This window comes from Antechinus flavipes, chromosome 4 (genome assembly GCF_016432865.1).
Source record: "Antechinus flavipes isolate AdamAnt ecotype Samford, QLD, Australia chromosome 4, AdamAnt_v2, whole genome shotgun sequence".
NCBI classification, from domain to species: domain Eukaryota; kingdom Metazoa; phylum Chordata; class Mammalia; order Dasyuromorphia; family Dasyuridae; genus Antechinus; species Antechinus flavipes.
In genome coordinates this window covers 433926996-433940076 of record NC_067401.1, presented here as the reverse complement: position 1 = coordinate 433940076, position 13081 = coordinate 433926996, and the positions used below count along the sequence as shown (strand labels likewise).

The 13081-nt window shown below is 36.1% G+C and overlaps 1 protein-coding gene across 1 annotated transcript in view; it reads right to left on the bottom strand.

The window, feature by feature from the left end:
* RGS5 (regulator of G protein signaling 5) overlaps positions 1 to 13081 on the bottom strand; it is an 85737-nt gene that overhangs the window by 22268 nt on the left and 50388 nt on the right. Inside the window, exon 3 of the mRNA XM_051999148.1 lies at positions 4518 to 4579. Coding sequence (XP_051855108.1) covers positions 4518 to 4579 — 62 coding nt within the window. The remainder of the gene's footprint in view (positions 1 to 4517; positions 4580 to 13081) is intronic.

The following is a 13081-nucleotide window of genomic DNA, read 5'->3' as shown; positions in this document are numbered from 1 at the left end:
TTCTACACCCAAAAAGAGGAGTGTGAGAATTGAGTGTAGTTCACAACATAGCATTTTTTCTTTTTGTTGTTGCTTGCTTGCATCATCTTCTTCTTCTTCTTCTTCTTCTTCTTCTTCTTCTTCTTCTTCTTCTTCTTCTTCTTCTTCTTCTTCTTCTTCTTCTTCTTCTTCTTCTTCTTCTTCTTCTTCTTCTTCTTCTTCTTCTTCTTCTTCTTCTTCTTCTTCTTCTTCTTCTTCTTCTTCTTCTTCTTCTTCCTCTTTTTTTAGAGGTTTGGTTTGATTTTTCTTGTGCAGCACAATTGTATAAATATGTATGCATATATTGGATTTAACATATTTCTACCATGCTTAACATATATTGGACTACTTGCCATCTAGGGAAGGGTATGGGGGAAATGAGGGAAAATTGGAATACAAGGTTTTGCAAGGGCTAATGTTAAAGAATTGTGCCCATGCGTATGTTTTGAAAAACAAAAAGCTTTAATAATTTTTTTTTGATTTTCATATTTCTTCTTTCCCAATTAATTAAGCATATGCCAATTTCCTTAGTATTTAAGAAAACTTGGTCTTAAAATTTATTGTTTTATTTTTCTCTAATATTTGATATTTCTTCTTTCAAGTTTACTTTATAAATATTTATTAATTTTCCAAATTGTTTATTTGTGAGATCAGTTCATTAGTTCTCTCTTTTACTATTTTGTTAATATTTTCTGAAATATATACATATTTTCTGAAATATATACATATATGTTTATATACAAATTACATATATATATATTTATGTATATATCTGCATACATATATGCATATGTGTATATCTAATATATTTCTATATATCTGCATGAGTTTATGTTGACTTTTTGTCATAATTATTTTTGCATTGTTAACAATTTTTTTCTAAAATGTGTTATTTGACCCACTTATTAAGAATGTTGCTAATTAGTGTGCATTTAGATTTCTATAGTGTACTTGTGTTCAATGTTTTAATTATTATTTGATTGTATGATTTTTTTTTTTTAGGAATATTTTTAACTGTTCTAACTTTTAACATTTAATTATCATTTCATCATACACTAGGATGATCTAATTTTTCCAAGAATAAATTTTTTAAAAAAGTTTAAGCCTTTATTATATACAAAGCACTGTGCTAAATGCTGAGGATACAAATAGAAATGATGTTCAGGGTCTAAAAGATGGAAACAATCCATAAAGGAAGGTTTGGTTCATTTCACAGCAGATGAAAAGGTCAGGAGATACATAGGGAGCTTCAGAGAAGGAGTGTAACAGGGCTGAAAGTAAGACCCTGCAGACCTTAGGAAACAAGAATATAGATCAGCATTTGGTGCCTGACGAAAACTGGCCAATTGGGCAATTAAGGGATCAGGGGAAGAAAATAGTTCCTGGCTCCCTGGTATGGCATTTGATGACGCTGGTCTGGAATCCATGACAGACTATAGTGGGGGTGGAGTGGAAAACAGGTCTATTGTGGATGTAGAGCTACAAGATTCATTATTTACCCATTACTCATTCACACTTATGAAGTATCTATTATGTAGAAGACATCCTGCTTGTCAGAAGGAGAATGGACTGGATGTCCGTTTATAATTCCTCTAGGCCTAATATTTACAACCTTTTCTAAGCCATGATTATGTTATTTTAGTAGATTTGGAGATCAGAGATACTGATTGGATGAGACTTTAAAATGATGAATGATATTTTACCCTGGAATGTAAGACACAGGTCCCAAGGACACAGTATTGAAAATAAGAGATTCAGTGCTTTTCACTGTGAAAGACATCAACTCTTGAACTAAACAATAAAGTTTTCTGGCCCTTTGGTTTTCCATAAACATTTGACAGTCCTAAGGGCTAATGTTAAATATATTACTATTACAGGACATGAAATGTGTTAGTTTTTAACTTACAAATAGGATTGATATGCACTGGAAGCCTCTGGCTTACCTCCTATTCCATTTCCCTTATCCCAATAGCTTTTTGTCTAATAATATCCTTAAAAATATGGGCAATTCTCTCCAAGTGTTATAGTAACTCAAAAGGAAAACACTTGGATAGAGAAATATTTCTCTCTCTTCCTGTCTCTGTTGAAAACACAAGCATGGAACTATAGTATCTGAAGAAATCAATAAATCGTAGTAGAAGGATTGATTTGATGCCATAAGATATTCATTTTGCTATCATAATTTCATGGATTACAAAACATCCTAGTTAAATCTCACTTAATAAGGGCACTAAATCTGTTATTAAGTGCTTCAAAAAACCCAATAGGGTTATAGCTGTGTAACTTGTTAGGTAAGCCCAGGACTTATATAAAAGTAATGAGTACAGAATGAAGAATTATGAGTTTGAATATCCCCTAAAGGACTGAATAAAAATAATATAGAATCAGAAGATATGTTTTATAATACTAAAAATAATTTTAAAAAGGGGGCTTTAAAAAAACTATTGAAAAGGAGAGGAAGAATTTGAGGGATAGGGAATGAATGAAATGACAATAATAGACAATAGAAAGAAAATAGAATTCCTTCTTGACTTCTGTTTTCTCTTCTAAAGAAGAGACTCATTGGACTGTGAATCAGAGCAAGAATATTAGATTGGCAGTCAAGAGGTTCAGAGCTAGGACTTTAGTGCTGGACAATTAATGTCTTGTTGCTCAGCTCACGCCTGAAATATTGTGTTCATTTCTGGACACCACATTGGAGAAAATGCACTGTGGAGCTCTGCTTCAAGCATAGCCCAGAAAGCCTTTAATAAATGCTTGTGGATCTATGGATCTCTAAGAGAGGAACCAGAATGCTCAAAGACCTTGAATTCCAAGCATATAAGGATTGATGGAAGAGCTGGGGATGTTTAACCTGAAGAAGAGCTTAGCCCACTTAGGTGGGATAAACAAATTACTAAAAGGAGTACCTGCCATGTGGGAAAGAATCTTGTTCTATTTAAATCAAACAATGAATAAACACTTAGTAAGTGCCTATTATGTTTTAGGCATTGTAATAAGAGATGAGGATATGAAGAAAAGCAAGAAGATTATAATTTATTTGCCCTTGAGGAGCTTTTAATTTATTTGGCCCCAAAGGGGCAAATAGAATCAATCAATCAACCACCTAGATTGATTAAGAGCCTATTTTGTGCCAGGCATTGTATAAGTGATGGGGATACAAATAAAGGCAAGACAAAATAATCCCTATTCTTGTGCGGAAATTGCAGAGAGGATAGAATTACTAGTTTGGTGTAGAGTGGAAAAAAAGGCATCATTGAGGTCTTTGACAGCTTCAATGTCCAATCCAGTGATTCCATGTGATTCCTAGTCCTGTCATTAATCTGTCTGTCATCTCGAGAAGTTATTTCTCTGTGTATCTCTGTTTCCTTATCTGTAAAGTGAAAAGGTTGTCTCTGTTGATTTCCAAAATCCCTTTCTAGCTCTGCCATTCTTGGTTTATTGATTTTAAGTATTTTGACTCTCTTTCCTCTGTGTTCTAAGACAATTTTTACTGAACCAATCAAGTAGTTTGGTTCTATTGCCCAAAATTATTTAGTAGAGAGCTAAGATGTTAGATGAAAAGCAAATATGGGAAAAGGGAGACAGAAGAGCTGGTAAGAGAATAGTGCCAATGGTGAGGAACGGGCTGGGAAGCACATCTAGCTCACAGATGGGGTAGGGAATAGAGTCAGACATGGAGCAATGAAAAAATCCTAACAGGAAATCTGGAGTGGATATCACCTCACTGTGTAATCTTGTCCAAGTGACTTGCTTAAAATTTGGTTCCTTTTTTTTTTAATTTTAATTTTTATTTAATAATTACTTTATATTGACAGAATCCATGCCAGGGTAATTTTTTTTTTACAACATTATCCCTTGCACTCGTTTCTGTTCCGATTTTTTTCCCCTCCCTCCCTCCACCCCCTCCCCTAGATGGCAAGCAGTCCTTTATATGTTGGATATGTTGCAGTATATCCTAGATACAATATATGTTTTGGTTCCTTTTTCTATAAAATGAAGGTGACTTTAAATATAAAAGTCCTTTCCAATCCTCTGAGCTTCTAGCAGTCATGATGATAAGAACTCAATAATTCTGACTTCAGAAACTTACTAACTGTGTGATCTGGAGCAAATCACTTCACTCTGTTTGTCTCAGTTTCCTCATCTATAAAATGAGCTGGAGGAGGAAATGGAAAACCACTCCAGTATTTTTGCCAAGAAAAACTCAAAGCAGGTCATCAAAAGCCAGTATAATTGAGAAATTATAAACAATTATAATTACTATACATATAGCAATTTAAATTTGCAAAGCACTTTATGTATATTATTTCATTTTGTCTTAACAACAAACCTTGGAGATAGGTGGTAATATTAGCAGATTTTTGTGGATTAAGGAAAGTGAGGCAGATAGAGGTTATGACTTATCCAAGTTCACACTGTCAGTAAGTGTTTAAGACAAGATTTGAATTAAGATTTTCCTAACTCCAGATCTAGTGCTAATAGCCATCAAGACTTACAGTTGTTTTGTAGAAGCTTCTCCAGGGAATCACGCCACTGTAGAGCCTCCTCTGGTGATGGCCTAAAGTCAGAGAAGGACATGAGTCAAGACCATAAATGGAGAGTTACATATATACAATATTAGTCAATCAAAAGGCTTCTTCTGAGCCTCCCCTCCATTAGCAGAATATGGGGGCCCACACTTGTTCTTCCAGTCATAAGTTAGCTTTCTGGTAATGTCCCCACAGGATCTCCCCTGGTCAATCTGGTACCCTCTTTGTGATTCATTTTAAGGGTTCTTTCCTGAGTCCTTGGGAAACTGCACCTGGTATTTCCATTTTATTCTTCCATATTCTATCACAGATAGAGGATGTTAAAGCTGGAAAGGACATTACAGATCATTCTGTCCAACTTCTTTCTTTCATCAAGGAAAAATTGAGATCCAGAAAAGCCATCTGACTTGCCTGTGGTCATAGAGCTAGTCAGTGACACAGCTGGAATATAAACCCAAAGTTCTCTGCCCCAGACCCAAGCATGACCACACTCTCCAAAAAGCCAACAGCCAACAAACACTCAACTGTCCCATTCAGGAGACTAAACCTCTACTTTTGCCTCTTTTCCCCTAGTAATTGGGATCTTCTACCAGTGAAGATTCCAACCCATACGAAAAAGGGATCATCCCTGGTAGCAAGGCTCCTGGTAATGACCTTCTCAGAGATTTCCCCAGGCTGGCCCTTGGACAACAATCTGCCATTTAAAGCTCCCCAGCTTGGTGGAACCTAATAGAATGGATGCAGTCTATTAAGAGAGCTGCTGAAAACCCAGAGTCATTGCCACCTTCTGGGAATGCACCAGAAAAGATGTCTCACTAGCTTTACAATCTCTCTAACTGTATCAAGTGAAGAAGAATAAAAGCAGAGTTAGGTAAGACCTGGATTTGAGTCCTTAACTCTATACTTATTAAGAATGTGACAAGGAGCTATTGAATTAATCTTTCCGAGGCAGCTGATGGCATAATGAATAATGTTCCAGACCTGAAGTTGAGAAAATCAAAATTTTCATATTTTTGGCTTAGCACGTAGTAATGCTTAATAAAAGCTGATGATTTTTGGAAGAGGAAAAATATATTAGTACATGTGTACATATGGATTAAATACAAGATATAGATTAAATACAAGAATGGAAAATGAGGGAGGATAGCAGCAAAAATGGGGATTGGGAGTATACTTCATAAATAATAGAATACAGGAGTTCTTCTTAAAAGAAGTAAAGAATTCCAAGGCAAAGATCAGGGAGGAAGCATTTCTGGAATAGAGGATAGCCAGTGCAAAGGTACTGTAGAAAAGTAGGTCATTGATTAGTTAGTTATTATTAATCTGATTATGTAAATTGCATTTACACTTACTCACATCTCATTGTATTCTCATTCAGAGAAATAGTAAATGAAATATTGTCTTCTATAGAAGAGGTGAATAAATCAAATCTATCATGAATTTATGCTGTCCTTTACAGGTCTACAAAGACAGAGAGATAATACCAGAGCGTATGATCCAGGGTCCGGGAGACCAAACTTCCTGAGTCACAGATACATATTAGTTATATGAACCTGGGCAAGTCACTTAACCCTATTTGACTCAATTTCCTGATTTGTAAAATAAGCCAGAGAAATAAATGACAAACCACTCCAGTATCTTTGCTAAGAAAACCTCAAATATGGTCACAAAGTAATGGACATAATGAGAATGATCAAAAAATATACATGTTTACAGAGAAAATTTCAGTGACTATGTCTGGTCCTGGTGTAACTGAGTAATGTGGAGACCAAAGGTTTCTGAGGTTTTGATCACAGGCACCACAGATGTAAAAACAAAACAAAACAACAACAACAACAACAACAACAAAACCAAAAAACCAACATAGATTTTGAGAAGGAATCAACCTGATAAGTCATAGATCGAGTCTAACTCCATCTTCCATTTTAGAGATGAGGACACCCAAATTGCTTAATTGACTTGAAGAAGATGATACAGATAGACAGTAAATAACAAAGCTGGAATTTCCAAATCTAGTACTTCCATAAAATTTGCCATTGCTTGAGTAGCAATGCAATGAGAATTCCTTCTGCTTCTCTGCTTTAGTTTCTAGTTCTTGTTTTGTAACACACTGCCATGTCAAGGCTTTAGGACTCTTTGATGTCCTCTTTGCAGGGATGAAAAGAAAAGGGTCGGAAAGGATGGCTTAGTTGCTTTAGTCCTGGCTCCACTCACTTTAACTATCCAATGAGATAATAATTTTGAAGTGCTTAGTACAGTGCCTGGCACACAGTATATGCTTAATAAATCCTTCCTCTCTCTCTCCCCTCCCTTTCTTCCTTTCTTCCTTCATTTCTCTGTTTCTTTCCTTTCTTAGTTCTCTTTCCTTCCTTCCTCCCTCCCTCCCTTTCAGTCCTACTGTGTTCTGTTTTTTTTGCATTTATTAGTAATAGCTTTTTATTTTCAAAATGCATGCAAAGATATCCACCCTTGCAAAATCTTGTGCTCCAAATTTTTCTCCCTCCTTTCCCCCAACCTTCTCTAAAAAACAAATAGTTTGATAGAAATTAAACATGTGCAATTCTTCGATACATATTTACACATTTATCACATTGCACAAGAAAGATCAGATCAAAAAATCAGATCAAAGATCAAAGCATTTATTAGGATGACAGGGACAATGTGTTTCCTATGACCTGATTCATTTGAATGGCTTATAGGTACTTTGCCTAAATTTTTTGGATAATTGCCTCTCCTGAGAGGCAGCTAGACAGACTACCAAATCAGGAATCAGGAAGATCTGAGTTCATATTTCCTCTCATTTACCAGCAATGATAAGCACTTCTCTTTTGTTTACCTCAGTTTTCTCATCTGCAAAATGAGGATAAGTAATAATGCAGGGCTGTTGTGAGGATCAATAACTATAGCTATAATTATTAAATATATAATAACTAGCTATAATACCAGACAAAAGCCAAGAAAAGTGGGGGTGGCCTATGATATAACAGATAATCTCATGTATTTGATGTCTAACCAAGTTTTAAGTGCTCCATAGTACCTGTTTCAGCCACCTTCATGGCCATTGGAACAAATTGTTCTCATTTGCCCATTCCACTGGGACAAGTCATCACATGCTTGGGTAGGCAATCCCCTCTCCAACTCACTGATGGCTTGGTTAGTTTCCCTCACTCTTGGTTATTCCATGTGTCTAGGTAGTGTGACCACTTTGGCTGCTTGGAACCACAGGTGAGATTTGAGTGCCAAGTGGACACTACAGGTAAATAAGCAGCACTAAGTGTTCATTGGGGTTGAAATGGGACCAAGGATTAAGATCAGGTGTTCAATAATAAATTTAATACTTACATAGTACTTTAAGGTCTGCAAAAACTTAACAAATATTAACTCATTTGATCTTCACCAACAATCCTGGAAAATAGGTGCTATTATAATCATCATTTTAGAGATGAGAAAATCAAGGCAGACAGAGTTTAAGTCTAAGGTCACACAGTGTCTAAAGCAGAATTTGAACTCTTAATTCTAATTAGAACTCCAACATTCTAATCCAAAGACAAAAATACTTTAAATGGGGAGAGGCTACTGAAAGATGGTAGCAAAAGAAATGGCCTGCATGTGGAAATGAGGTGTGAATGTATTTCTTTTCCTTGTGCTCTGGAATGATAATAGGACAAGAGAGAATTACTGAAAAGGAGGATTAAGATTAAATGCAGGGGCAGCTAGAAGGTGCAGTACATAGAGCACTGGCCATGAAATCAAGAGGATCTGAGTTCAAATATGCCCTCAGATACCTATTAGCTGTGTGATCTTACACTTAACCCTATTTGCCTCCCCTCCCCCACCAAAAAAAACAAACAAACAAACAAACAAAAAAACAAATGCAATGTCTTCTGGGAAAAGCCAGATTTCTATGAACTCAAGAAGGAAACTGTGAATGAAGAGATAAAGGGAAAAAAATATGATGTCTGACAAATATATTAGATGAATGCATGGATGGACAGTTAGGTTAACTGAGGTAAAAAGATTCATTAACATTTTGTAACAAAGAAATCAAAGTCCCTCTGACTAGTGGCAGGGAAATGGACTTTCAAAACTTATTGAGTTCCTTTTAAGCCCCCAGAATGCTTAGCTCTCTGTGAATATTCTTTTTAGATAGTGCATTCACTGTTCCCCCTTCCTCCAGTTAATAATAAGGTGTATTAGTAAAGAGCTATCACATAAGCAGGAATACCGGGCTTGAGTGTGTTACCATATCCAATTTGTCTCTAATGGGCTTTTGAAAACTAGGCTAATGGTCAATAATGGTAGCACATCACAGCCAAAATTAAATCCCAGAAAGGGACATCTGCAGAGTCTGCCTGGAGTTTAAATTAACTCAGATTGATTCAAAGACACAAAGTCAAGCAGGGTGCATCTTCCCCTGCATGAGACCCAGAATTTTGATTACCAGCCCGGAAGTAGCAAGTTCATTTTGTTTCAGACCTCTGAATTCTAGTCCCTTCATTAAGGCAAGGCTTTGGAAATAAAAAATACAGATCAAAGTGACCTGTAAATACTTTTAAAAGTCATGGTGGACTCTAATTCTCAAGGTGGTAGATGGAATGAAGATATGTTAGGGGTTGGGGGGAAAGTGACTGATCAAGAATGACAATGGTGGTACAATGAACAAATAAAAGGCCAAAAAATCATTTTAGAGATAGCCATTTAATTCTTCTAACGGTGGCCTGGATAAATGAAATTCACAGATGATCCAAAAATCTTATGTTTGCTCATTATTTCAATAACCTCCACCAAGGCTTTTACAAGAGCTGTTGGCAAGAGACTAAAAAGACACAATTGAAAAATGGTGCATTTCATTTATTGGCACATTTTGTTCTCTCCCTTTTAGTGATTGAAACTATTTGCAACCAATTCATTTGTCATGGGCACCAATAATTTCCTTAGCTTCTGGAGGAATGCAAAATGAGTATAAGTTTTAACTAAATTTATATTTTTCTCTACTTGTTTCTTCTTCAACAAGCTGGCAATATTCTTTAGAGCAGCTATCCTTAGGCTTCTTTGCATGCCCAACTTTGCTGATGCTCAGCACTGATCAAAATCTTGTTATTCAGTTATTTTAGTTGTTATCTTACCCTTTGTGATCCCATTTGGGTTTTCTCAGAAAAGATACTGGAGCAGTTTGCCATTTCTTTCTCCAATTTGTTTTATAGGTGAGGAAACAGAGGCAAACCAGCCTGGGATTCACATAATAGTGACTGAAGTCAGATTTCAACTTAGAAAGATGAGACCTGGCACCTAGCTGCTCACTGATCAAATTTCAAGTACCCAAAAATAGGGGCTTAGAGAAGGAAAATAACTAGAAGAGTCAATGATTTGAAGGTGTTAGTACTTGAGCTGGGCTTGGAAGGAAAGGCTAAGTTTGGATAAGCACAGAGAAAAGAGAAGGCTATTTCAGGCAGAGAAAAGGGATGCATATGGGATTTTTCTCCTTTGGTGAATAGGGTTTGATGAGGGATTTAAATCTTATATTCTCCATTCTGGAGAGCAATTTGGAACTATGCTCAAAAAGTTATCAAACTGTGCATACCCTTTGATCCAGCAGTGTTTCTACTGGGCTTATACCCCAAAGAGATACTAAAGGAGGGAAAGGGACCTGTATGTGCCAAAATATTTGTGGTAGCCCTGTTTGTAGTGGCTAGAAGCTGGAAAATGAATGGATGCCCATCAATTGGAGAATGGTTGAGTAAATTGTAGTATATGAATGTTATGGAATATTATTGTTCTGTAAGGAATGACCAGCAGGATGAATACAGAGAGGACTGGCGAGACTTACATGAACTGATGCTAAGTGAAACAAGCAGAATCAGGAGATCATTATATACCTCAATAACGATACTGTTTGAGGATGTATTCTGATGGAAGTGGATCTCTTCGATAAAGAGAGCTAATTCAGTTTCAATTGATCAAGGATGGACAGAAGCAGCTACACCCAAAGAAAGAACACTGGGAAATGAATATAAACTGCTTGCATTTTTGTTTTTCTTCCCGGGTTATTTATACCTTCTGATTCAAATTCTCCCTGTGCAACAAGAAAACTGTTTGGTTCTGCACACATATATTGTATCTAGGATATACTGTAACCTATTCAACATGTAAAGGACTGCTTGCCATCTAGGGGAGGGGGTGGAGGAAGGGAGGGGAAAAATCCTAACAGAAGTGAGTGCAAGGGATAATGCTGTAAAAAATTACCCTGGCATGGATTATGTCAATAAAAAGTTATTTTAAAAAATAAAATAAATAAATCTTATATTCTCTTTCTCTCCTTTTCATCTGTCTGGTAGGTATTCTGATGTAGTGAATGGTAAAAACAAAATAAAATTTATTTCCAAATAAGAATAGGAGTAAGAATCTAGATTCTTATACAAATCAAAAAACATGTAAAGAATCCCTTAATATTTGTTTTATGAACTCAGATGATGGCACCATTATAGCAATCTGCTCATAATTTCATTTTCTGGTGACTTTTGTCTTCATTTTCAAAGAAGAATGAGTCCTCTAGGCATTGGTCTATATTCAATTCACAAAACCTTCTACTTTTGTATTTTTCATTACAAATCATTTGATTCTCCTGAGAGTATCTAAGTTGGATATCACAGTGGATTCTTCATAGGAAACATCTATCTGATGAAAGAAGAATTTGGGCAAAAGTTGCCAGGAAAGTTGACAAGACAGTCTGTATGGTCCTCCTAATTCTTAAGGTTCCATTTTTGATTCTATATTCCCTTGTTTCCTTTTCCTTAACCAATAAGATAGACCCTTTCTTTCAAGGCCATAGTTGGAATTGGTAGATATGCTTTGTGTGGTATAATTTAAGGCACTCAACCCCCAACAGATGGGGGACTTTTCCTGAAAATAGTATGAACTTAGAAAAAAAAAAAGAGGAATTAGTTGGTTAAAATGGGAGTGAAAGTGTAAAGGGAAGGGGGGGGGGGATATAATCATTTTTATGGTGAAGTGAGGAAACACAGAAATGGAGCTGGTTTTTGGTAGCTGAAGAAAGAAAGAATAAATTCAGCATTCTACTGGATAAAAGGCAAGAGAGATGGGATGGCACCCTAGCAAAGTAACAAGATAATAGCATCATACAGACTTAGAGTTGAAAAGAACATGCAGAATTTGACATTCTAGCAAAATCTACAGGTAAAATATGTATGATAGGCAGTTGGAAATGAGGCATTGGAGCTTTGGAGGATAAGGGTTGAAGAAAGCAATTTTGAAATCATTAATAGAGAAGTAATACCTGAAACTTGATGAGAACTCCAAGGATGAGAAGAAGAAAGAGAGAGATGAGTGGAAGGATATGGGAGGCAGGAGAGAAGGGACATGGAAGAACTACTTTGAGCAATACAAATACACACACACACATATGTGCATATGTAGAGAGAAAGAGGAGGTTATTTCAGTAAGGAAGAAAAGTAATGCTGAATAACATGTTAAGGACAATGAAGAGAAGTCAAGAAAAATGAAGAATGAGAAAAGTCACTAAATTTGATGATGAATTTGATAATTGTCATCCAAAGAAAATAAAGAGGGCAGAAGAAAGAGATAAATGAGTGGTATATAGAGACTGAAATGCAGATTACTTTTCAGTAAAAGGCAGGAGAGAGACAGAATGGTAATTCAACAAGGCAACAGCATTTTATAGACTTATAGTTGGAAGGGATGTTAAGAGGTCATTTAATTTTACTGACAAACTAAGGACTAGAAAGATGAAGCTATTCACCTACCAAAGTCATATAGGTAGAAAGAAGGCAACATGGAAGAAAGGCATAATAATTCTAAAAAAAAAATGCTGCATGTAAAGTCATGGGATTTGAATTTGAATCCTGGGTCTGTGATGATCTGAGTGACCACAGGCAAATTACTTAATCTTTGAAAGATGCAGCTTCTTCACCTATAAAATGAAAGAATTGGACTAGATACCTTCTAAGATACTGTCCAGTTCTGTGCTTTTTCTCCTAAGGGACAGAACTATTACAACCTTGATCTTCTGAGATTTTAAAAAAGGTTTCTTATATATGGAAGACAGCATGTTTTTTTTCTCCAAAGCAGAAGGAGCCAACGAGAACAGATTGAAGATATACGGGTAAAGGGGTCATTGATGGAGCAATGTTTCAGAAGAGGTAGGAAGGGGTAAGATCAAAGGTATAGGTGAAGGAGTTAAGCTTTCAAGGGGAAAGACAGTTCCTCAGTGAGAATTAAGGAGATGAGAAGATGGAGGGAACAATGAGGAGATATTTTAAGGTATAGAGAAGGAACCCATCGCTCTTAATACTTCTCAGTCAATTGGGGGATAAAGTAAATTGCTAACAGTAATGGAATGACGAGAGAGGTTCAAGTGGGAGTTTGACAGTGGAAAAGGTCTGTAACATCAATTCCCTATAGGGAACATAATTCTGAGTCATACAAATGTCTTCTGGGGATAAGCGACATTTTCCAAAACAATTCAAACTCCCAGAAGAGAATGGGGAGGGGAA